At 38.5% G+C, this 27,635-nt stretch overlaps 1 protein-coding gene across 1 annotated transcript; it reads left to right on the top strand.

Annotated features, from left to right (window-relative positions):
* Positions 1–559: 559 nt before the first annotated feature.
* On the top strand, positions 560–15,692 carry LOC122050623 (potassium channel KAT1-like). The gene is made up of 11 exons (XM_042611515.1): positions 560–604; positions 9,556–9,599; positions 13,192–13,296; positions 13,396–13,611; positions 13,949–14,101; positions 14,184–14,241; positions 14,344–14,631; positions 14,753–14,992; positions 15,081–15,179; positions 15,251–15,283; positions 15,367–15,692. The coding sequence occupies exons 1-11, from the start codon at positions 560–562 to the stop codon at positions 15,574–15,576; spliced, it is 1,491 nt and encodes a 496-aa protein (XP_042467449.1). The 3' UTR covers positions 15,577–15,692.
* Positions 15,693–27,635: the final 11,943 nt, after the last annotated feature.

Raw genomic sequence — 27,635 nt, 5'->3', positions numbered from 1 at the left:
ATATATTCTAAACAAAATTGACAGTTTATGATTTGACAAACAATTGAATTATGTATAAAATAATATTATATGCTTAGAAAGACAATGCTCATAGTAACTAAAACTCCTTGATGACAATATCTAACAATCCTTGAAGATGAAGAATCTACTAAAAGCTATAGGAACCACCATGTCTCTCTTTACTCTATTTACAAGAATCGAATAGGTGATTAAAAGTAATTTTTTGTTTCCAATGATCGCACTTGTCACCGCCAAAACATGTATATATTTAACATTCAATTGGGTGGCATCTATGCTATACCCTTATGCAATTGTGAGAAGAACAAGTATCCACAAGCACCAAATGCCCGTAATAATCTTTAAGATTGATCCAACTTTTAACTTATTCAAGTCTTTCTAGGGTATGACACAACAAACTTTAAGGACATGATTGATATGGCCCTCAAACTCGTAAACTATGCTTATCTAGACAAATCATATTTTGGGAACAAATCTCCTTCTCCAAATGGTGTTACAAAGCAATCCTCTTAATTATATAAACCTCTCTTCTTACTCATTCATGGATGAGAATCTCAATGAATTATTCAAGCTGTCTGTCTTGATGGTAATCTTAACACTAAAATTAGAAGGTATCGAATTCACAATATTCTTGCTAACCTTTCTTCACATCTCTATGATTATTAATGTTGTAAGTTGTCTAATTCTTTACCTATATTTGAGCGTACAAACTCTCAACATGGTGCAACAAATCCACAAAGACATCAAGTAATCCAAGAATGACTTGACACTCAACAAAAAACTAATACTAGGGACTTTGTTCCTCTTTCACTAGATAAATCTATTATTGATAGTAAAAGAGCTTTTAAATTAAAAATAATATGGTTCTATAAAGAGGCTTTATGCAAGAATATGATATTAATTATGAAGAAATTTTTTTATCCTATTGCACGGGTGACTTATATCACCCCACCATATGACGAGTTTTTTGACAGACTGATTTGTCCCGCCATGAGTTAGCCCATTTGAAAGCACTACTCCTCAAGCATGGTTGAAAAAGTTATGCATTCATTATGGATTTTGACAAAGCCAACATGATTCAACGCTACCAACATGATTCAAGCATGGTTGGAAAAGTTATGCGTTACTACTCTTCATTATGGAATTGACAAAGCCAACATGATTCAACACTACCCACATGATTCAACACTGTTTGTCAAAATTCATCACAAGGGAGAATACTTCTCTTTTGTATTGATGACAAAGTCATTACTTGCAGTGACTCTTAGGCTATACCAAGTAATAATTACACAACGTCTTTGAGATAAAGAGGCGTTCCTTGGCATTCAAGCAGATGATGTTATCCTTCACATTTGCTCATTCTCATACAAATTAGAACCTTCAACTAATGGTGAACAGCAACACGTGTTTATCAATTTTACTAGCAAAAACAACACTTGTTACCATTGCATCAAGGTAGTTTTGAATACAAATAATGATTACAATACTTTGTGGAAGTCTAATAAGGTATAATAATGTATAAGGAATAGAAAAGGAAACAAAAAAAGAACAAAGAACAAAGGAGAGGAAAAAGAAAAAAAATTCAGTTTTAGGTAGGAGGATCCACATGACCACATCTATTATGTAAAAAAATAAAAAATAAAAAGGTTAGCCATGGCATGAGATTAGACCCGACTATCAATTGGATCTGAACTAGACCTAACTCAGATTCATAATTAGGTCAACTAGTCGATTATTTATTGACCTAGTTAAATGGGTTAAAATCGTAATTGGCCTGTCCCTAAATGGGTCGATTACGATTTTGACATCTTTTTAATTATAAATCGACAATTTAAACTGCCGATTCAAATATTTATTTTATTTTATTTATTACCTAATCTGTCCTACCATTTAAAATAATAATAATTATTTTTTGAATGATTAAGATTATTTAATTATTTTATCAATGGGAAGAAATTTATCTCGAGAGCAAGGAAATAGCCACTCCGAATGTAAATCTTGATGATATTCAATTTAACGGTGATGAGAATAATTTTTAACAGGTGAGACATAAGGAAAAATTGAAACTTCTAAAATTTGGGATATTTTATCTTTAAAATCATCTATTTTTATTAAATATTTTTAAAAAATCATTCTTCCATACAAAGAAATACATGTAAACTATAAGTATAGTCTTATAAATTTTAATCAGGTGACAATTATGAGTCATTGAAGTGACATATCGAAATAAAGCATTGGACTGAATTTGGGTCAAACGTTTTCAAACATAATTGTCCAAATTTTTATCAACTAATGGAGGTGTCAATTCTAATTTATTTAAATATTTTGATATTAAATTAAATGAATCATTAGATAAATTTATTTTTTTTTAGAACATCTTTCATTTAGTTTTAAGTCTAAATGCACATTTAAAACTTTTTATCAAGAATTATTCAACTCAATTGCTAAATGTATTATCTAAACTACACTCACTCATGTAATTAAAAAATTAGTGAGATAGGAAAAAAATTATTGAAGAATTTAGTAAATTAAATAATAAAATATCTTTATATTCTAATATTTAAAGTGATCATTGGGAAATTTATTCATATATGAGTGTGATTTATTATTAAATGGCCAACTCTTGGCCATTCAAAAATAGTTATTAGCATATCAAGAATATATCTCAATTATTATGCTTAATTTTAGAAAATATGAATTAACTTTTAAAATATTTTTAATATAATTTGATAATTTAGTTATAATACTGAAATATTAACTAACTTAAATTTATATGTCAACCTGCTATTGATGATTTATTTATGTATTATATTCGATGTATTCACGTTTTAAATTTATGCATTCAAGTAAGGCTGTAAACATGCCAAGTCGAACCAAGCTTTGGAGTATTCAAGTTTGTTTGATAAGGTAACTGAGTCAAGCCAAGCCGAACCTAAAATGATCTAAGTTTTTGAAATAATTATTCAAGTTTGGCTTGATTTATTTTTTATGAGCTTTAGCTTGGTTCAAGCTTGGCTTGAGCTTGTTCGTTTAGATGTTATCGAGCTCTTGATTCAAGCTTGGCTTGAGCTTGTTCATTTAAATGTTATCGAGCTCTTGATTCAAGCTTGGTTTAAGCTTTGATCGTTTAGATGTTATCAAGTTTTTAATTTAAACTTATTTGATTGTTTGAAATTTTTACTTGTTTGATTAGTTATTAAGTTTGAAAATTTAAACTTACTCGTTCATTTTAAAAGTTTTTTTTATTTATTTAACATGTTGATAAAATTTTTAATAATGAACATGGTTCACAAACATTATTTAATGTTGTTCATGAATATTGTTCACAAACGTTATGCACAAATATTGTTCATGAGCGTTGTTTACAAACATTAACGGGCTGAACACATATATGTTTAAGCTTATTTGTTATGTTTTACGAGTTGTCCAACCATATTTATTTAATTAATCTTGTATATATTGAACGAACATAAACAAGCTCTTACCAAGCTGAACACCTAATTTTTTCATAAACGGTTGGTTTATTTACAATCCTACGTCCAAGATGAATTAAAAAATATTAAAAATAAATTAAACCAATTAAAATTATTATTTCTTATTTATGATCATATCCTAATATAATAAAACAATGAGATCAATTTTATAAAATTAATAAAATGACACCTAACAAAACTTCTCGTAATGTACCTGTTGATACAAAGAGCATCATAATCGAATCTATATTGTAATGTTGTCAAAGGTTCAAGTTAAGTCTTATTGTTATTTGATGAATTGATCAAGTGTGCAAGATACTCAACTTGGAAAGTCCTAATAGGTCAGTTAGACCTAATACTAGGTAAAAAAAAGTCTTAGTAGATTATGGAACCAGGCAAGAAGTCCAGATAGGTTAAATTGGCATGACATCTTACAGGTGGACTCGATAGATCTGGAGGACCTGATATCGAGTAAAGTGGAAGCCTTGGCAGTTGATTTGATGCTGAGCGATTAAGTTCAAATAGGTCTAGATGACTCAATGTTTGGCAAGTAAGTTGAGGTAAATTATTGGAGGTAGTGAGGTGAGGTCATGTTTCATTAGGGACAAACCTTAGGTACTGATCTGACTAAAAAAACTAATGGAAGTTTCTAAATTGAGATCAGGACAATCAGTACTGTCTTATTCATGCATATATATCTCTATTCTAACTTTGTTTTACAGGGTAAATATTATTTTTATTTACTAACACTATTTTATAGAAAAAGATATTTTTTCGATGGAACAAAGGTGTTCAGTCGACGGATCCATGGAACATTGAAATAGTGAGATTCAATCCAAAATACCAAAGGAATTTTCGATTCAGTCGACGGATAAAGGTGATCAGTCAACGAATCATGGTTTAGTCGACACATAAAGGTGATTAGTCGATGGATCAATTTATTTTTAGAATTAAACAAGATTTGAATCAAAGTACAAATGACAAAAAGATGTTTAGTTGACGAAAAGATCTTGATCTGTTTACGGAACAACAAGATTTCCGCAATCGAATGGATTAGATCACCACAAACAAGGAAGGAATATCGGATCCATCAACAGATAGAAGGATCAGTTGACGGATAGGTTCAGTCAACAAAACCTCTTATCAGTCGACGGAATGAGACCTATAAAAGAAGTCTTCAAGCTTCAAGCTTGATAAAACTTTGACTTTTCAATTTTCTACTGCGCTCATTCTCTGCTCATGCAAGCTGTGACTACTATGACATCGGGAGGCTTCCAAAAACCTACACTTCTTATTCATTTGTTGTTGGTATACTTTATTTTACTTGCATATTGTACTCATTGTAATATCATTTGATCATTTAATGGATTGCCCAACAAAGGCAATCAACGATGATAGGCCTTGGAGTAGGAGTCGTCAAAAGTTCTGAACCAAGTAAAAAAATATATTTGTATTCTATCTTTATCTTTCTTAAGTTTATTCCGTAGCGTACTCAAGTTTTAATGAAAGAAAAGAAAAGTTTTAAAAGCATCTAGATTCATCCCCCTCTCTCGATCTCTTATGATGCAACAATTGATATCAGAACGAGACTACTCTAACAAGACTTAATAGTCTTTCTAGCATTTTTTTTTTCTTTTCTTTAGACAATTTTTTTATTGTTATTCTTTATCTCGTACTACAAATCCCAAGACGAAGTCTTAGAAATCTTAGTCAATTTTTTTTCTATACCAGAATGGCAAACTTTCACCCAGAAGTCTACAACACCGTTCATCCATCCCTCTTCAATGGAGAAGATTTTAGCTATTAGAAGAGAAGGATGAAATGCTTTTTTAAGTCTGACGTCAACATATGGTTTAGCATCAAAAAGGGGTCAAACCACCAAACAAAAATGGAGAACCACTCGATCCAGAAGATTGAGATCAAAAAATGAAGAAGAAGGTTCAAATCAACTTTAAAGCCATGAACACCCTCTAGTGTTGTCTAACAAAGGAAGAGCTTAACTGATTCAACCCCTTCAAAAATGATAAAAAACTATGGGATCGACTAGTCAAGCTGCACGAAGGAACCGACGACTTAAGGGTAACAAAAAGAGATATTCTTTTAAACCAATTGTTTAATATTTAAATGTTACATGAAAAATTGCAACTCAACTACACACAAGAATAAAAGACATAATCAACGGACTCCACCTCATCTGTCACCATTTAGAAAACTGAGACGTAATAAGGTATGCGCTAAACTCCTTCCCTTGAAATGCACTATGGGCATCGATGATAGATGCCTATAAAGTTTTGAAGGATCTTTTTATTGTAAAGTTAGATGAATTATTTTATAGATTGGAATTACATGAACAAATTAACACTAGCTAGACCGAGAAGGATATATAACCTTGTATGCAGGTCAAAACAAGATCAAGGAAGCTAAGTCCAAGTCAAAGCCCAAACAAGAACCTAAGAGAGAGTCAGATTCAGATTCAAACAATGAAGAAGAAATAGTAAACATGGTAAGAAGAATGTTTACTAAAAATAAGTTCAACAGAAAGAATCCAAGAAAGTACAAGGCATTTACTTGTACTACCATGTGACATTGTATCTAGGTTTCATATGTTGTCATAAGGGGAGAGATGATGTTCATTTACCAGGCAGGGACTCCCTTAGGACATGATAATTTATTGGTATTAGAGTCACAGGTTTATGAGGTCTATTTCCTGTGTTTTGAATTTTATGATTTGTTTCCTCGATGTGACTTTTTGAGTTTTGTGACTAGGTAACGACAAGACATTTCCAAGCTATAGGAGGTAAGGTTGTATAATTGTTGTTATATATATATGTCTAATAGTACTTGTCCTATTGTCGGTAACAGGTATGCAACAATTATTACCTTGATGGAGATGTCGCCCTTGTACTTTTTCAATAAGTCCAGAAGAACTCAAGCCCAATATCCTCTATAACTTAACAGGCCAAGATCAGACAATATAGTCTCTCTTGCTATAATAAAAAGAAAGTACAATGGGATCAAATAAGATGTTATCCCAGATAAACATCTCCTTCATCACATAACTAACCTCAAACACATAAAATTGAAACAACGAGGAGAATGAGAAATCCAAATAATTTGAAGCAACGCAAAAGGAAGGAGAGTTAGAAACAAGGTGTTTATTGTCTCTTTATTAATTCGGTGCAACAAGTTCCGCTACTGCAAATCCTAGGTCTACTTCGATGGAGAGACAACAAGGAAAGAAGAAGAGGGAATTACTTGCGAGAGGTGACCACAGCTGTGTATTAGTCCAAATCAGAAGGGGAGGAAGGGTTGTAGTTTCGGCATCGGGTGTATGCTTCTTGAGGTTAACTCCTTTCAACCTTCTTATCGTTTATAGTAGCTTCAGTAACTCGGTGCAACAAGTTCCCCAGCTCTAAACCCTAGATTTGCTTCGGCGAAGAGACGACAGGGAAGGAATGGTTTTGGCATCAAGGGAAGAGACTGTAGGGTTTCAGTGTCGGGTGAAGAGGATGACAACTTTCATATATATTTTTTTTGTGATTACTTATTTTTTCGCACAAGTGTCACAATTTTTTCCGTAAGTTTTAAGGTGGGAAAAAATACAATGGTTATAAATTTATTAACAACAGGTTATAACCGTTGTCTTATTATCACAATTACAATGGTTTATGCACCGTTGTTCCAAGCATTGTGAAAATATTTTCTTTTACAATGACTCTTTAATTGTTGTTACAACGATTCTTTTGGGGTAACAGTTGCATCAAAGACAACGATTTTATAAAAAAAACTCATTGTCTTTTGTCAAATTTACAATAGTTTTTCCTAAAATAATTATTTTTATGGTGTTATCTCTAAGCAGATTTGTTGTACTGAGCAGAGGCAGGAACAGAAGGAGCAACTTCCTTCTTTTGAGCGGACTAGGCTTATTCTATGTTAATGTACTTGGTGGCTTGTCGAAGCAGATGATCGAAGCCCCTTGGAGGCTTCTTAATGAGGGATCAGAAGAAATCACTATTGGTGAGTCCTTGGGAGAAGACGCTCACTAGAATCTTCAGGGTACCCGAAGGTACGTCCATGACCACCTCGTTGAACTTTTTAATGTAGGCTCTCAGTGTCTCTTTGGGCCCTTGTTTGAGAGAGTACATGCTCAATGTCATCTTATGGTAGCGGCAACTGCGGGCGAAATGATGAAGGAATACCTTACAGAAATCCTTGAAGCAGCAGATGGACTCAGTCGGAAGCTGGTTGAACCATCTCTATGCCAAGCCATAGAGGGTGGTGAGGAACATGTTGGAGTGTATACTAAAATCCTAGCTTTTGTAAACATTTATTTTTGAAATAAAAGAATCACATTGGTCAAATGTCTATATTTATTTGTTAAATATAGTTGTTCAATTAATTTATAAAGTAGATAATATGGTGTGTGGTGTCACACACAGAAGATCATGTTATCAACTCTTTATAAATTATAAACAGTTGCTCACGACTAAGATGGAAAGGAATAAACCATTGGTATAGTCGTAGTGTAATTAGGTATTAGTTTATCTTGACTAATAAATTACACTAGTACACTCTAAGTGTATTGAGTAGGACCATTTTAGATAAGTTCTTTTTATACTGTCTTAATAAAAGAACTAGACCTTAGTTATTATGGAAGTGTGTACTCTTAATCCTAATATAATAACAAGCATATATATTTAGTATCTATTTCTTTAACTTATCAAAGTGTGAGATTTAGCTTGATAAATCAATAGGCCCAATAAGTTGAGAAATGATATTATTTATAGTGTGTGTTGTTGATTATAGAAGGAAACTGTGTCCTAGTAATCTAGGTTGAGAATGTCCCCAAGAGGAGCTCATAAGGATTGTCATGTTAAACCCTGCAGGTGGACTTAGTCCGATATGACAATGAGGTTGAGTGGTACTACTCTTGGACTTAGATATTAATTAAGTGAGTTGTCAGTAACTTACTTGATTAGTGGATATTCGTTATCTTAAATACAGGGAGACTAACACACTCATGATAAGAAGGAGCCCACAATGTAATTTGGGATTGGTGCGGTAGTACAACAATAACTCTCTAGTGGAATGAGTTATTGTTGATGAACTTGAGTTGTGTGTTCGGGTTGAACACGGGATACTCAAGTTCATCGGAAGGCCAAAACTAATTTCTTCTCTAAGTCCCTGTCGTAGCCTCATTAAAATCTCAAGTCCATCCAAATAAAAGCCCTTCTTGGTGTCCAAGAAAGGAGGCAGACCCATTGCTTGGTGACCAAGCAATGGTCGGCCACCATCTCCTTAAGAGGGTCGACCCTCTTGCTTGGTGACCAAGCAAGTAGGGGCCGGCCATAATAAATTCAAGTAGGAGGGGTGTTTTGAATTTTTAAAATATTCTCTTTGTAGAAAACTATAAGTTTTAAAAGAGATATTTTAATTTTAAAAACTTTCCTTATTTGAATTAGGCCACATGGTTTAATAGAGAGTTTTAAAAGTTTTAAAACTTTCATTTTTTAACCATCCTCATGGTTTTAGAAAAAAAAGAAGAGAAGTTTTAAAATTAAAATTTTCTATTCATGTTAAAAAAGGAAATTTTTAAAGAAAAGTTTTAAATTTTAAAACATGGTTTTAATTTTTAAAATTTTCCTTTTTAACATCCACTTTAGGAAACAGAGCTTGTAAAATTTTATAAGAGGATTTCTTCTTGTAAAATTTTATAAAAAAAATTATTATTCCTTCCTATAAGTGGTCGACCACCTTTGCTTGGTGCCCAAGCAAGGGGCCGGCCAAATCATCATCCAATCAATCCATGATTTGGTGATTGATTCAATCAAGAGGAAAGAAAAGGAAAAATAAAAAGAAAAAAAGAAAAATAAGATGAAGATTTTAATTTTTGTAAAAATTCTTCCCTTATTTGCCTTGGGCAAATAATATAAAAGAAGGGGTGAGGAGGCCTTATGAGACAACAACTCTTATTCTCTTGGTGGAGACTCTCTTGGTGGCCGACCTCTCTCCCCCTCTCTTCTTCCTTTGATCTCTTTTCTTTTGTGGTGGTGGTGGCCGAAAGTTTGAGAAGGAGGAGTTTTGGGGTGGTGTTCATCTTGGAGGATCGTCGTCCACACGACGTCCAAGGCGAGGCGAGGAATATGGCAGAAGATCTTGAGGTCATTAGCTTGCAAAGAAAAGGTATAACTAGTAATTTTCTTCTGCATCATGCTAGTTATTTTTCTTTGTTAGAATTCCAAACACAAGAGGCATTATATCTAGTTTTTCGAATTAGTAATTCGTGTTTGTGTTTTTCTTTGTTTTTTAAATTTGTGATTCAATTATTCTTTTTGGTTAAACCTAGAGTTATATAAGGAAATTAAATATTAGCTTTCCTTAAAAAGCTTTATCTATGAAGTGGTGGTTGCTCATATCCAAGAAGGTCTTGTGCCTTGCCATGTTTAACCTGTAAGCAAATTTTGGAAATTAATATTTAATTAAATTTATAACGTAGGTGGATTTGGATCAATAGTGTTAAGTTTCGCTTGCGATCCAAGTCTATACTATTAAGAACTGATAAGTTAAATTTGGAATCAATAATGTTAAGTTCCATTTGCGATTCCTAATTTAACTTCTAAAGAACACAATAGGTTATTTAGGAAAGGTTCGACACTTGTACAAAATTTGTGTACAGTAGAACCGGTACAATCTTCCTAGGACTAACCAACAGAACACTCAATACTTGACTCCGTCTGTGTACTGATAGAGGATAGCTGTATTTTTAAATTTGAGCAGGTGGTCCTCAGGGTCTGTCGCTCCGCCATATTCTTCTATCGACAGGGGTTGGAAATGACTCGGCAATTTATCGTCCAAGATTCCTTGGGAGAATGACACACTCACCCACTTGGGGGGGAGCTACTAGCCATTGGAGCTTTACCTTTTTGTAGAAGATAATCCTTGGGGCTTTTCCGCTCGGCCCATGTTATCAAGGGGTGTACAAAATAATGTCCGTTGATATGCAATCAGCGATGGAGGTACGGGCGAAAGGCTTGTCGGATGCGCAGGTGCTTGAGGGAAGGTGACCGTGGGAGGTTGAATCAGTTGGAACCTGGTTGGGTCTTACACTCGAGTCCCACATTCGACCTGACCAGTCATAGATATAGTTGAGTTCTTGGGAAGAGGACACTTGGTCGCTGCTTGTTGTTGTTGCACTAATCTGGCCGCTTGGGCAGCTATTAACAGTTCTTGATCTTCTTGCAACAAAGTGACTGTAGTGAGTTGTCTAGCTTTATCCATCTTCTTGTCTCAGATTTAGGTAGAAATTTTCACAGATGGCGTCAAATTGAATTCTGTCTGGGTGTGAAGAAGATAGTGCACTGGGTATGTGACTCTGATGTTGACTATGTTAAGACTCTAAGATGGGGAAAAAATGACTCTAAACAGTCCTGCATGTCAAAAAGAACGTCAGTAACTGAGCTAGGGAAGGAGTCCCCGGCGTAAGCACTCTGACACTTAAGTTAGTGATCGGGTCAAATAGAATGAACAGTGGCTATGAGTATGTAGAATTGCGTAGTATCGCATATTTGCATATGTAGATGGAGACCCCCTTTTATAGTATTACTGTTTGTTTATCTACGAATTCCAAAGCATTTTTAGAAAACGACATACCATAAAAATGCTCTGACACCTTTCCCCAAATAGATCTACATTCTCTGCGTTTAGCAGTATGGAAGCTTTTAATGTACAATTTGCCTAGGGAATATTCTCTATCATTCGTGACATAAAATATCAAAAAGGAATGTGAAACTGTTGAGCCAAGGGGGCCTTAATATGCTTAGATGACCAATCGATCGAGTCCCTTCTGTAATCCGATCGGCTATCGCTTAGAATAGTAGCACAGCCGGATTTTAGGAATGTTGTAGGGGACTCGGCTTTTGTTCGGCCTCTTTGCTTGGCCAAAGAATTTGGTCGAAACAAGTGACCAACATGCTGAATCAAACTATAGATTTGATCCGCTAAACCACTCAGCTGGAATAGTTGATCATGTTATCCCCCAGTGATGAAGAAGACTTGAGTCTGAAAAATACTGATTCAACTGGGGACTTCACCTATACTAAAGGACTCGAGATCCAACTGACCCAAGGGTTCAGTCGGCTAACCTTTCAGCTGAAAGATTTAACCTTGCTAATCCCAAGTACTGACCCTTTTTTTAACTTTGACTGCTATGTTAATCAGTCTATTGAATTTTACCTTGACTTCAAGGGCCCACATCATTAGCCGTATCAGTTGACATTTGTATCCATGATCCATTTTCCATTTTTCATTCCTATAAAATTAGTAGCAGCGAAAACATCAACATTAGAATTCTCTTCTACCACACAAACTTTAGCACAAGTTAAATTCTTCTTCTTTCTCCTAATGTTTTTACTTCTAGTCATCTTTTATTATGATTTATAGTAATGGTAAGTCAAGCTCATGTGTCTATATTTGATAATGCTCTTCTTTTTGTTGTCATGTACTTTCCTCTTCAATCTACCACTCAATCAAAATTTCTCGAGTCTTAATTAGGTTACCCTTTTATCTCGTAATCAATTTAGCCTTTAGAAGTGAAGTCATCTTCAGCTTCTTAAAAGACAATGTCTTCTTACCATAAAGCATACTTTTACTAAAATGCTTATATGATTATCATACGTACAGTTGACAAAAACACAAAAACAAACAAGAAGCCAAAATGACAAACTTCACCATCAAGAGGTGAATCTGAAGATAAAATGGAAGATTCCTTCGGCATATTTGTATTGTTTATATTAGGACCTTCTAACTTTGACACCAAGACAAAAAAATATGAGTGAAAAAATAAATAAATAAATAAATAAATATTATTTGTATACTACCAAATCATATAAAATTATGTCAAAGCAAATAAATTAGTATTAAATTATTTAATTAAGTTATATAGGATTTTATCTTAATTAAGTTATATCCTTTTTTAGGATACAAGGACTTTGAATGGTAGCCGACCTTTGAAAATTGAAAGGCAAGAGGCTCATCCGTAAACGCTTTAATTAAAATTGGTTGCATAATTTTTAGGCGTAAATTTGTGGTGATCGAGTGTATTTGGCATAAACGAACCACATCTAATATATTTTTCCAAGTAAAACAAATCTCATATAAAAGATAATATTTAAGAAGGTAATAAACAAATAAATACATGGTCCATAAAATTAATTGTTTACAGAATCCCACACGTCTCGGCATTCTGATCTCAATCAAAGAGATATCAATCTCACTTTGACACATTCCATATATAACAGCCAAGATTTGCATCCCCCTTGTCATAATATACGTGCATGTCCTCATCCCATCGGGGCTTCGTTCATGAACAACTCTGAAACTCATCACTTTGACAGACAGGCTTCGAGATCCTATCCACAAGTTGTATGTAAGTTCTTGCTCGACTTACTCGTATGTAACTAAAAATATTTAGAAATCCGTTTTCACGCTTTCTATCAAAGATTTTTGCGGCCTTCCTTCTCTTTCAATGAAGACATGGTGAAGACATGGTATATTTCTTCATGGAATATGACGGGATTCTTCACCGCACACCACATTGCAGTATAAATAGTGGGACGAGCATGAACCTTCATATATATGACCAAACTGATACTTCGTCTTTGTTTTTGCCTTCTTCAATCTCCATGTCTCCGCCCTTTGGGAGAAGCTACAGCTTTTCCAGTGACCTGCTTCCGTCTCTGGGAGAGAATATTAACCAGCCGATGAAGCTAAGGAGGTTCATAGTATCGCCCTTTGATTCTCGTTACAGGTGAGGAACTCGCTCTAGCTAGCTAGATCTTCTATCTAAAACGTTCGTCGTTGTACCTGCCGTCCGATGGACTGATAAGTATACTCTGCGTGTCCACAGAGCTTGGAAGATGTTCCTGACCCTACTCGCCGTTTATTCTGCTTGGATCTGCCCATTCGAACTAGCGTTCATGAGGCATTTGTCGGCGAAGCTTTTCTGGGTCGAGATCATCCTCAACAGTTTTTTCGCGATCGATATAGTACTCACCTTCTTCGTCGCATACCTTGACCGGAGATCGGACGTCTTGATCGACGATCCGAAGAGAATCTCAGTCAGGTAAGTCCGCATATATAGCTTGTTATAGACACCTGGATCAGAGACGCAGGCTCCTGGATTGAATCCGCGCTGCATTTTCTTTTTTAAGTCCACATCTTTTCTAAGAAATTTTATACCCATTAGTTTCCAAAATTTTTAATTTTAAACGCTGTGACTTTATTGGAAAAAAAAAAAATTCTTATTCACTCAAATTCATTATAACCCAACTTTTAAATTTTAAAATTTTAAACCTTAAATATATATATAATACACCTTAAAAAAAAAATAAAACAAAAATAATCCAGTGCCCGGAAATATATACACAGCCTTGTTGCTGACTGAGCCAGAGACCTTGCAGATATCTATCCTCCTGGTTCATCTTGGATATCTTGTCGACGGCTCCATTTGGAGCGATCTTCCTCTTCCGAGGCGACGGCAATGGTCTCAGTTTCACAACGCTGAACATGCTGCGACTGTGGCGGCTCCGCTCGGTCAATTCTCTCTTTTCGAGGTCTGCTTCCTGACTAGCGTCTTCAAGTTGAATGAACACTGAGATGGTTTTACTCTTCGTGCCAATTAATTTCTTTCCTTAGGCTTGAGAAGGACATCAGGTTCAGCTACTTCTGGACTCGATGCACAAAGCTTTTGTTAGTAAGCCTTCGATCCTCCACTTACTTTACGTTACGTGTCCAAACAAATTAAACCTGGTGGTGAATAACAGTGTGGTCACACTAGTTGCTTAATTGGCTTCAGGTACAGCTCTTCGCCGTGCACTACGCTGGATGCATCAAGTATCTCATTGCCGATCGGTACCCTAATCCCGGCTTTAGATCTGAAAATCTATGGGTTAGATATGTAACTGCAATTCACCGTTCCTTTACACCGATGCCAACGACCGGTTATGGTGACTTGCATGCTGAAAACACCAGAGAAATGCTATTCGACATCTTCTACATGTTGTTTAACTTGGGGCTGGCAGCTTACCTTATGGGAAACATTACGAACCTCGTCGTCCATGGAACCAGCCGCACCCGCCACTTCGTATGTGCTGTTCCTCTTTTCTCATCGACAGTTATTGAGTAGTCACTGTCCTCTATTCATCATCATCATCTTCTTCTTCTTCTTCTTTTACTTGTGACAATATAATGATTTGATGCGACAGAGGGACACGATTGAGGCAGCTTCAGAATTCACAGCAAGAAATCATCTGCCGAAGCGCATCAAGGACCAAATGCTCTCCCACATATGCTTGAGATTCAAGACGCAGTGGCTGAAGCTGCAAGACCCCTTGAATGATCTTCCCAAGGGCATTCGTTCCAGAATAGCGTATGAGCGCTTCTTTCCGATTTTAAGACAAACCTACCTTTTTCGTGGAGTTTCCTTGAACTTCCTTAATCAACTGGTACATACCAAAATATCTGAACTTGGCGTCGAGCTAATCCTCAACGACAGGAGCTGATATTTCTGTATCACTTTCTTGAAATAAATAGGTAACAGAGACGCAGGCCGAGTATTTCCCACCACGGGTAGATGTGATGCTACAAAACGAGGCGCCAACAGATCTGTACATCATAGTAACAGGAGCTGTGGTAATGAAAAAACCAGTTGCTTTCGTTTGACAATCATCTCCTGAATATCTGATCACTTGTTTTGATCACAGAACTTGAGATCAACTGTTGATGGGGCTGAACAAGTATGTTATTACTTTTATTCAGGCCATGATTTTCATACTAGAACATGTCTCTTATATTATGTGTGTGTGTGTGTTCTCAATAGGTTCATGGAAGGCTGGGACCAAGGGAAGTGTTCGGGGAGATGTGGGCCTTATGCGGCAGCCCACAGCCATGTACTGCACAGACCGTCGAACCAACACTAGTATTAAGGTTGAGCAGCACCACAGTGATGAACTTGATTAAGGAGAATGTCGAAGATGAAAATACGGTTATGAACAATCTTTTAGAGATATTCATACATCTGCATCTTTGATCGATGCCTTGTTTGTGTCATAATTTTTAACTCAGATATTAGATCGAGGTTCTATTTGTGCTCATGCTTCGTAGCTATTTCAGAGATGTACATTTGGAATAAAATCCCAACCGTGGATGCCTAAAAATTCATTAATGCTGTGACATATATATGAGTCTTTCTGCACAATTCAAAAATATTTATTAATATATGGAGAATATATCTCAATTATTATGTTTAAGCGTAGAAAATATGAATTATCTTTTAAAATATTTTTAATATCATTTAATAATATTAGTTATAATACTGAAGTATTAACAAACTATTGATGATTTATTATTTATTTTTTATATTCAGTATATATTATGCTTTAAATTTATGTATTTAAGATTAATTTTAAAATTTTTAAAAATAAATTAGATCAATTAAAATTATTATTTTTTATTTATGGTCAGATCCTAATATACTGAAACAATAAATAGATTTTATAAAATTAATAAAATGATAATTAAAAAAATTTCTCATAATTTACCAACACGTTATAATTAACATATAAACTATTATGAAATTAATTTAAATTTAGAGAATTATTATATTTATGTTTTATAAAATAATAATAATACTAATGTATATTTATTTTCACACCTGATACGGTGCATCTTTGTGGAATCAGTGAGATGATGTGGTTAGGAGTCAAGACCACAGGATGGTCATAAGTCAAGCTTACGTGGAGGTCAGAAGTCAGGTTTACGTGGAGGTCAGAAGTCCAGCTTCCGTGGTTGGTCAGAAGTCAAGCTTACATAGCCAGGGTCCAAGTCTCAGCTGATGGGGCGGTCAAAGGATGGGAGTAGGTCAGACAAGGACCAGCTCTGATAGAGGTCAAGGACAGGGCCCGCAGGCCAGGTACAACTGCAAACTGAGTCCACAAGTCAAGGTAAAGGAAAGAAGGCCCTTGGCGTAGAATAAACTGGATGTACAGGCCGGGACATACAAGCCAAGGATAACAGTAAACAGTAAACAGGTTTGGACACAGACCTGGCGTACAGGTCAGGACATACAGCCAAGGATAAAGTAGGCAAGAGCAGGTCGGGAAACACACCGGTCGAGCAGGTCGGAACGTGCAAGCCATGGATTACAGTAGACCAAAGCAGGTCAGGAAACAGACCTGGTGTACAGGTTGGGACATACAAGCCAAGGATAAAGTAGACGAGAGCAGGTCGGGAAACACACCGGTCGGGCAGGTCGGAACGTGCAAGCCATGGATTACAGTAGACAAAAGCAGGTCAGGAAACAGACCTGACGTACAGGTCGGGACATACAAGCCAATGATAAAGTAGGCGAGAGCAAGTCGGGAAACACACCGGTTGGGCAGGTCGGAACGTGCAAGCCATGGATTAAAGTAGACAAATGCAGGTCAGGAAATAGACCGGTCGGGCAGGTCGAAACATACAAGCCATGAATAACAGTAGACCAAAGAAGGACGGGAAACAGACCAGTCGGGCAGGGCGGAACGTACAAGCCATGGACAACAGTGGATCGGAGCAGGTCAGGATGCAGACCTAAAGTCCAGGCACTATCAGACAAACAAGCCAAGGAATTGCAACTGCTCGTCAGAAAATGTCATAGAATGTTAGAAAATCATCAGCGTGTCAGGGAATATGCTAACAGCCGGTGCTCATTCCCACTTTGGTTATGCTGCCACCCTATCAGGAGAAGCCACGTGTCATTCACCGCTAGACAAAGCCTGACAGCCGACATTCCCTGACACCTGTCAGGTCCCAGAAGCATCAGTTACAGTATAAAAAGGATGCTTTGTCCCTTATGCAGGTACACTGACTCGTCATTTCTCACCAGCCTCTACTTTTCGTCCTTTCTCTGTATTTTCTAGGGAAAAAGTACCCGACTTGAGCGTCGGAGGGCCTGACCCGGGGACTTTTTCCCTAGTTTCTGGTCTCTAATGACTCGTGGGCTCGTCTGAGTGTGCGCAGAGCAGCAGCGTCATTGTCCTGGTCATCTTCCTTCGTCAGCCGCCCGTGCGAACCTTTCCAGGGGTACCAGGTAGATCCGACGCCTCGACGACTTTCCGTCAACTTCCAGTCCATCAAGGCCCGCCTCCATCTGACTCAGCTTCTGGACGGGATCAAATTTAGCGCCGTCTGTGGGAACACAACAACCTGTTCCGGAACGTGAAGATGGAGGAGTCTGGCCGCATCAATGTTACCATGACCGCCGGAGAGTACGAACTCTTCAAGGAGGCCAAAAGGCTAGCATCCCCCGAGAAGCAAGCGACTGTCTCTCGACCACGCCAAGCTCCTGCTGAAGCTTCTAAGGAGCCCCTCCCTATCTCAGATCGGGGCTCTAAGAGAAAACAGCCTGAGATATTTCCTCAGGTTCCTTATCATGAGCCCAGCGTGGGGTATTATCAACCAGAGCCCCAGGGCCACAACCTCAAGAAAGAACGCCACAAGTATCCATGGCTGAAAGTTCCTTGCCCAGAGACTCAAAGAAGGGGAAGACTCTCATGATACCAGAAGTATTCCCGGAAGATCCGGACGAGAAAGTACCTTTCTCGGCCAGGATTTTAAATGAAAGATTGCCTAAGGGTTATAGGGCCCTGTCGATCGGAGAGTATGACGGGAGAAAAACTCGGAAGAGCATTTACGAAAATTAAAAAATGCAGCCTTGTTGCACCAATACAGTGATGTCATCAAATGTCGAGTTTTCTTGAACACTCTAGCTGGCTCGGCATTAAAATGGTTTGATGGGATACCTCAAGGATCCATCACTTGTTTCTTGGACTTCAAGACGGCCTTCCTGCGTCGATTTGCTAGTAGTAAGAAATATCAGAAGACATATCACTGTCTTTTCGCTCTGAAGCAAGGGTCGACCGAGCCCTTAAGAAGTTATATCTACCGCTTTAATCAAGTGGCCCAAGATGTTCCCACCGCCACTTCGGAGATTCTAATGAGCACCTTCTCTCATGGATTGGGAGAAGGAGAATTCTGCAGGGATCTCATCAAAAATCCCGCTCGGAATTTTGATGAGATGGTGGAAAAAGCTGCCTGCTACATTAAAGTAGAAGAAGCACAAGCAGCTCGGAGAAAAGCCGAAAGACCACCTCCCTCTACCAACAAACCGGAGAGAAGAGTGCCTCAACCACCTCCTCAACCTCTACCGCACGCCCGGGAAGCCAGACCTGCTTTCCATCCCGGGCCGGAGATTAGACCCGTTCCCCGAGTCACAGCCATGCATGCTCCTCGATCTGGACCATGGAACACTCAGTATTGTACTTATCATCGTTCTCGCACTCATGATACTAACCACTGTTTCCAGTTTGCGCGGGATTCCAAGCGGGCTGCCGAGTTAGGTTTACCACCGCCCGAACTAGCCCCTCAAGTGCTCAAGACGATGGAAGAGCAACGAACCGCCACTGGACAGGCCGGGCATCCCCGCCCCGACCTAGCTGGATCCAGTACTCATCAACCCGGTCGGGGGAAAGAGCCAGAAGGATCATGAGAAGCCGAGAATAGAGGCAATGCCACCGTCAGAGAGATTGTCATGATCTCTGGTGGGCCAACTGATGGGGATTCAGGAAGAGCGCGTAAATCACATGTGCGTCGCTTGGAGGTTCATACTGTCAAATGCAGCCAAGAGCAGGCTGCCGGCCCTGTCATCAGCTTCGGGCCGGCAGACCTGGAAGGTCTAGAGCTGCCTCATGATGATGCTCTTATCATCAAAGCTATCATTGCCAATAGCCGAGTAGCTCAGGTTTTCGTTGACACCAGGAGCTCGGTTAATATTCTGTTCAAAACTGCATTTGAGGAGATGCAGATTGATGCCGCTGAGCTCCAGCCGGTGGCCACATCTCTATATGGATTTACAGGCAATGAGGTGAAGCCAATGGGTCAGATTAAGCTGGCCATATCTTTGGGCACCGAGTCGTTGGTGCGCACAAGGAGAAACACTTTTATAGTAGTGAACTCCCCCTCCTCTTATAATGTCATTTTGTAAAGGCCCGCTCTGCATGAATTTAGGGCTGCTGTTTCAACCTTTCATCAGAAAATCAAGTTTCCTGTTGGCGAGCAGGTCGGGGAAGTTAAAGGAGAGCAGAGGGTTGCTTGCCGATGCCATATTGATATGGTCTGGGTGGAGGCTCGGAAAAATCAAAGGATGCAAGATGGGGGTGTCCACGCTGTTCAAGAAGAGCCTTTGCCTATGGCTGAGGAACCCATCCCCTGGGAGGAGGTGCAACTATACGCTGAGCGTCCAGAGAGTGTAACCCGTATGGCAAGCGACCTTCCTTCTCCCCTCAAAGAAGAATTAGTTCAATGCTTGATTCGTAACCGGGACGTCTTTGCCTGGTCTATAGAAGAGTTACCTGGGTGTCAAGCCGGAAGTAGCCGAACATAAGTTACATTTACTACCGGACTCCAGACCTGTCAAGCAAAAGAAAAGAAACTTCTCGGCCGATCAGAACAAAATAATCAGAGCCGAAGTGGACCAGCTCAAGAAGGCAGGCCACGTTAGAGAAGTGCAGTTCCTATCCCGGCTCTCTAATGTGGTTTTAGTAAAGAATCCGAACAATAAGTGGAGGGTGTGTATAGACTTCAGAGATCTCAATTGAGCTAGTCCCAAGGACTGCTATCCTCTGCCCCGGATCGATCAGATGGTGGATTCCACGGCCGGCTGCGAGAGGATCTGCATGCTGGACGCATACCAGGGGTATCATCAGATACCTTTAGCAATGGAGGACCAAGAAAAGGTTAGGTTCATTACAGCTGATGATACTTTCTGTTATACTGTCATGCCCTTTGGTCTCAGGAACACTGGAGCCACATACCAAAGAATGATGGACAAAATCTTTCGGGAGCAGATCGGGCGCAATGTGGAGGTTTATGTGGATGATATACTCATCAAGTCCCCGTTAGCCGTGAACTTAATCAAGGATGTAGAAGAAACATGCAGGACTCTCCGGCAATATGGGCTGAAGTTGAACCCCTTGAAATGCCTATTTGGGGCTAAAGGAGAAAAATTCTTCGGTTACCTGGTGACCGAGCGGGGAATAGATGCTAATCCAGAAAAAGTTCGGGCACTACGGGATATGCAGCCTCCTCAGAATTTGAAGGAAACTCAGAAGCTGGTCGGCAGAATAACAACCCTGTCTAGATTCATTTCCAGATCTGCAGACCGGGCCATTCCTTTCTTTAAAGTGCTCAGGAAGGCCTCCAAATTCCAATGGGATGAAGACTGTACCCGAGCTTTTGAGGAGCTGAAGAAGTATTTGGAGGCTTTACCATCTTTGTTCAAGCCAGTTGTTGGGGAACCCTTATGGGTCTACTTATCTGCCACCCCCGAGGTCGTAGGGGCTGTGCTTGTTAAGGAACATGACAATGTACAATGATCAGTGTATTTCTTCAGTCATCTATTAAAGGGGGCCGAGGCTCGATACACGCCCCTCGAGAAGTTGGTTTATGGATTGGTCCTTATGGCTCGGTGGTTAAGACCTTACTTCTTAGCACATCCCATCACAGTTTTAACCAATAGCACCATGGGGAGAGCTCTGACTAATGTAGAAGTGGCAGGTCGACTTATCAAGTGGGTGACAGAGTTGGGGGAATACGATATACAATATCAGCCGCGCACAGCCATTAAGGCACAGGCCTTAGTAGATTTCCTAATAGAAATTCATCAGACCAACTCTGAAGAAACTTGGAAGGTCTATGTGGATGGATCGACAAATCACCAAAGAAGCGGGGTCGAGTCTTATTGATATCTCCCCAAGGGGATATACTCCAGTTGGCTGTTCGATTGAATTTCTGAGTCACCAACAATGAGGAAGAATACGAGGCTTTGTTGGCAGGACTGCAAGCAGCCCGACATGTAGGGGCAGCCCGGGTAATCATTTATTCAGATTCCCAGCTAGTAACTCGGCAAGTAGTCGACAACTTTATGATAAATTATGATAAATTACAAGTATACCGGGAAGCTTATGAGAAGATGAAGGAGGAATTTGCAGAGATCACAGTAACTAAGATCTCCAGGTCAGAGAATGAGAAGGCAGATGAGCTGGTAAAGATGACCAGTTCTTTAACCACTTGGGTGTTGGACCGGTCAACAGCACAAACTTTCCTTATAGCTCAGATAGATCTGCAAAACAATAGGGAGGCAACTATTGATTGGCGGGCGCCCATGATCAACTATCTTAGGCAAGGTATCCTACCGACCGACCCAGAAGAATCACGGCTGGTCAGGAAGCAAGCCCATACTTATGTCATGATCGGGAATCAACTCTATAAGAGGTCCTTCTCTAGACCCTTACTTAAATGCTTGAGTATGAAGGAAGCCGACCAGGCCTTGCGAGAAATACATCTGGGATGCTGTGGCAGTCATGTGGGCGGTCGGACATTGTCTCGCAAGGTACTCTTGGCCGGGTATTTCTGGCCTACTTTACAGGGGGATGCTCACAAGTTGATAAATACCTGCCTGTCCTGCCAGAAACATCAAAATTTAACACATCGACCAACAACTTTGCTTAGAACATCTATAGTCTCATGTTCTTTTGATCAATGGGGCATGGATATTGTGGGTCTATTTCTGATAGCGCTAGGTCAGAGACGTTTCTTATTGGTGGCGGTGGATTATTTTTCTAAGTGGGTGGAAGCAGAGGCCCTGGCCAGGATCACAGAAGATGCTGGCATCCAATTTCTATGGAAGAACATTCTTTGTAGATTCGGTATTCCTCACAAATTGGTGTCAGACAATGGAAGACAATTTCAAGGGCAAAAAATCTAGGCCTGGTGCAAGGGGTTTGGCATAACGCAGGCCTTCACTTCAGTAGCATATCCATAAAGCAATGGTCAGACTGAGGTAGTCAACAGAGAAATAGTACGAGGTCTGAAGGTTAAGCTGGATCATGTGGGAGGTAACTGGGTGGAGGAGTTGTCAAGCATCTTGTGGGCTTATCGCACAACACCTCGAGAAAGTACGAGTCTGATACCATTCCATCTGGTTTATGGCAATGAAGCGGTTGTACCCATAGAAATCAGAGTGCCATCAGTCAGGAGGACATTATACGACGAAGGAAACGCAGAGCGGCGGTTGGCTGAGCTGGATCTCATTAGTGAAACCCGTGACAGAACGACAACTCGGCTTGAGGCTTATCGACAAAGAATGAGGTAAAATTATAACAGAAGAGTGATTCCTCGATTCTTTGGGGAAGGAGATCTGGTCTGGAAGCAAATTAGGCCCATGGGGAACGTGGCCAAGCTAGCACCGCAATGGGACGGGCCTTACAAAGTCATCAAAAAATTATCGTCTGGAGCTTATTACTTACAAGATGACCGGGACAAGAAGTTAGATCGACCATGGAGCGCCAACTACTTGCGACCTTATAGAGTCTAAAGAAGCATATAAAGAAAAATAGGCCGAGCTGTCACCTACTTGACAGACCAGGGTAGCAGATCGGGGAAAAAAGCAGGTCAGATAGAGCGGTGAGGGGATATGAAAGCGGAAATTGTATGTCCTAATATTTATTTCGGCAAACTAAGCAATTTTAGAAAAATATAAACCTTAGTACAAGCGGAAAAATAGTGAAGTAATTCACAAGAAATTGTTAAGTCATTATACACAAGTAGTCAAGAAGAATCATTTGAAAGAAGCAAAAATCTCATCCGGAATCTCCTTAAGGATCCGGTCGTGATCTAAAAATTCAGGAGGAGGAGCTGATTTCAGGTAGTCCTGTTCATAAAGTTGTCGCAGAGCCCCAGCCGCACCATATATAACAGAGGTGGAGAAACGCTGCCCTGCTTGTGTATAGAATTCTGGAGAACGTAGGTACAAAGTGCAGCTCTGTTGACAACGGTTATTCTCTCCTTCTTTATAAATGGCCAGGGCTGTCGATACTCCTTCTGCAGTAGTTCGGGACTAAGCTAGTTCGGTTCGGGCGACCAACAGTTTGGCTGCTTGAGAAGTTAATTGGGCCGCCTGGGATTTTAGTTTCTTGTCTTGCTCCTGCGCTAAAGTTTAGCGGCATGGAGCTTCTAAGTCAATTGATCCATAGCTCGCTGATGCTCCAAAGCTTGTTGGTCTATGATTTGCTGGTGCACAACTTCAACTTGGATTTTTTCTTCCTTGAGGCCCTTAAGATCTCGGTTAGATATCGCCAAGGATACTTCCAGACTATTCTTCCTTCTGCATGTTATTTTGATGATGAACAGCATGGAAGGATTGGTTTATTGTCAAGGACTCTGCACAGACCTGGGATATAGGAGAAACATCTGGTAATAATGAGGAAGATAATAGTTGCAGTAAGCAATCATGGAAGCTGACCTTGATATATAGCTCAAAGAATCTATCCATCTGGGCAAGGGGCGGCAAAAGTTCCATCTGATGCATGCTTTCATCCCACAAAGTGGCTAATCGACCTTTCTTGGTCAAGGAGCTGGTGGGAACATCGTGCCGTGATTGTAGCCTAGCCTCAGAAGGAGCAGTGGTATGATAATAAAGAGGAACAGGTGGTGGTGGTTGGGAAGGCTCAGCAACGGAGCTAGAAGGCCCAGCAACCGACCTAGAAGGAGCTGAGGGAGGCACATGAGATGGCTCTGGCGGCGAGGTAACTGGGGAAGGGCTGTTAGAGTGTATACTAAAAGTCTAGCTTTTGGTATAAACATTTATTTAGAAATAAGAATCACATTGGTTAGATGTCTACATTTATGATAAATGTAGTTGTTCAATTAATTTATATTGTAGATAACATGGTGTGTGGTGTCACACACAGAGGATCATGTTATCAGCACCTTATAAATTATAAACAGTAGCTCACGACCAAGATGGAAAGGAACAAACCATTGGAAGGTCGTAGTGTAATTAGGTATTAGTTTATCTTAACTATATAATTACACTAGTACACTTAGAGTGTATTGAGTAGGACCATTAGAGGTCGTTTCTTTTTATACTGACTTTATAAAGGAACAAAGACCTCAGTTAATTATGGAAATGTGTGCTCTTAATCCTAATATAATAACAAGCACATATATTTGATATTTATTTTTTTAATTTATCAATGGGTGAGATTTAGTTCGATAAATCAATAAGCTTGATAAGTTGGGAAATGATATCACTTATAGTGTGTGTTGTTGATTATAGAAGGAAACTGTGTCCTAGTGATCTAGGTTAATAATGTCCCTAAGAGTAGCTCATAAGGATTGTCATGTTAAACTTGTTGGTTGCTACTCGGAAAACCTAGAGGTTCCACTGTACAAAAATTTTGTACAAAGGTCTGAACCTTTTCCTAGCTACCATGTGTTCTTTTAAATTAAATTTTGGATCGCCTGCGGAACTTAACACGTTTGATCCAAAACTTAATCTATTCGTTCTTTTAGGTTTTGACTTGGGTCTCCTGCGGAACTTAACACATTCGACCCAAATCACCTTAAGTTATTAATTCCATTAAATATTAATTTCCATAATTGGTTCCCAGTACTGACGTGGCGAGGCACATGGCCTTCTTGGATATGGGAGCAACCACCACCGACTAGACAAAACCTTTTATGGAAAGCTAATATTTAATTTCCTAAAATAACTTTAGGTTAACCGAAAAGAACAATCAAATCACAAGGAAAAAAAAAACAAAAGAACACAACATCGAAAAACATATTCGAAATACTAGAATCGCATGCCTATTGTATTTGGTATTATTTCCAAAAATAACTAGTATGATGCGGAAAGAAAAAATACTAGTTATACCTTTTAGAAAGACCTCTTAATCTTCTACCGTATTCCTCTTCTAACCTCAGACGTTGTGTGGGCAACGATCTTCCGAGATGAGAACCACCAAGCACCTTCTTCTTCCTTGCAAGTTTCGGCCATCAAAACTTCTTCTAGAATGAAGAGGTTCGGCCACCACCACCATGCTCCAAGGGATGCTAGAAAAGAGGCTTCTTTTCTCTCCTTCTTAGATCCGGCCACCAAAGCTAACTCCACCATGAGAAAGTTTCGGCCACACAAAGGAGAGGAGAGAAAAGAAAGGGCCGGCCACACCCAAAGAAGAAAAGAGGGAGAAAAATAAAATAGAGACATCCACCTTGAAGTCTCCTCTACCCCCTCTTTTATAATCCTTGGTCTTGGCAAATAAGGAAAATTTAATAAAAACTTCCTTAATTCTTTTGCCATTAAAAAGGAAAATTTATTTAATTAAAAATAATTTTTCTTTTCTATTTGTAATGGCCGGCCACCTTAATCCCTTTAATCAAGGAAATTTTAATTCACACAAGAATTAAAACTTCCTAATTTGCTTTCGGAAATTTATAAAAATTTCTCAAATAATTTTTCCCTTCATGGTGGTTAATAAAAAGGAAATTTAATTAATTAAAATCTTTCTTTTAAACATGTGGATAAAAAGAAAGTTATCTCTAAAAAATTAAAATCTCTCTTAATCTACAAATAAGGAAAGATATCAAATCTTTTCTTAATCTTTTGTAGAAACTAATAAAAGAGAATTATTAATTTTAAACTTTCTTTAAATCATGAACATGGTTAAAAGGAAAGTTTTCTTAAAATTTAAAATCCTCCTTTAATCAACAAATAAGGAAAGATTTCAAATTTTAAACTCTCTTTAAACATGTAGATGATTTACAAATAAGGAAAGTTTTACCAAAATTAAAACCATCCTTTTAAACTACAAATAAGGAAAGAGATTAATCTCTTCTCTTAATCTTTGTAGAAAGCTATAAAAGGAAATTTTTAATTTTTAAACTCTCTTTTAAAACCATGATATCCACATAAGAAATAATTTTAATAAAAATCTTTTTTAATATTCTAGTGGCCGGCCACCTAAGCTTGGAACCCATGCTTTGGCCGGCCACCTACATGGCTCATCCACTTGGTCTTGGCCGGCCCTAGCTTGGGTTCCAAGCTAGCTTGGCCGGCCCCATTGGATGGGTAAGAAGGTGGGTATGCGGTGGGTATAAATCTCTATATACTAGAGGCTACGATAGGGACCGAGAGGAGGAATTGGTTTTGGTCTCCCGATGAAATTAAGCATCCCGTGTTCGCCCCGAACACACAACTTAATTTCATAAATAATAATTCATTCCACTAAAGAACTATTATTGAACTACCGCACCAATCCCAAATTACATTTTTGGGCTCCTTCTTATTATGAGTGTGTTAGTCTCCCTGTGTTTAAGATAACAAATGTCCACTAATTAAGTAAGTTACTGACAACTCGCTTAATTAATATCTAGCTCCAAGAGTAGTACCACTCAACTTCATCGTCATGTCGGACTAAGTCCACCTGCAGGGTTTAACATGACAATCCTTATGAGCTCCTCTTGGGGACATTCTCAACCTAGATCACTAGGACACAGTTCCTTCTATAATCAACAACACACACTATAAGTGATATCATTTCCCAACTTATCGGGCTTATTGATTCATCGAACTAAATCTCACCCATTGATAAATTAAAGAAATAAATATCAAATATATGTGCTTGTTATTATATTAGGATTAAGAGCACACACTTCCATAGTAACTGAGGTCTTTGTTCCTTTATAAAGTCAGTATAAAAGGAACGACCTCAAATGGTCCTACTCAATACACTCTAAGTGTACTAGTGTAATTATATAGTTAAGATAAACTAATACCTAATTACACTACGACCTTCCAATGGTTTGTTCCTTTCCATCTTGGTCGTGAGCTACTGTTTATAATTTATAAGGAACCGATAACATGATCTTCTGTATGTGACACCACACACCATGTTATCTACAATATAAATTAATTGAGTAACTACATTTATCATAAATGTAGACATTTGACCAATGTGATTCTTATTTCTAGATAAATGTTTATACCAAAAGCTAGACTTTTAGTATACACTCTAACAAAACCCTGCAGGTGGACTTAGTCCGACATGACGATAAGGTTGAGTGGTACTATACTTGGACTAAGATATTAATTAAGTGAGTTGTCAGTAACTCATTTAATTAGTGGACATTCGACATCTTAAACACAGGGAGACTAACACACTCATAATAAGAAGGAGCCCAAAATGTAATTTGGGATTGGTGCGGTAGTTC

This window comes from Zingiber officinale, chromosome 3A (assembly GCF_018446385.1).
Source record: "Zingiber officinale cultivar Zhangliang chromosome 3A, Zo_v1.1, whole genome shotgun sequence".
In the NCBI taxonomy this organism is placed as follows: domain Eukaryota; kingdom Viridiplantae; phylum Streptophyta; class Magnoliopsida; order Zingiberales; family Zingiberaceae; genus Zingiber; species Zingiber officinale.
The sequence above is the reverse complement of the archived record's forward strand: the minus strand, read 5'-3'. Positions and strand labels throughout refer to the sequence as shown.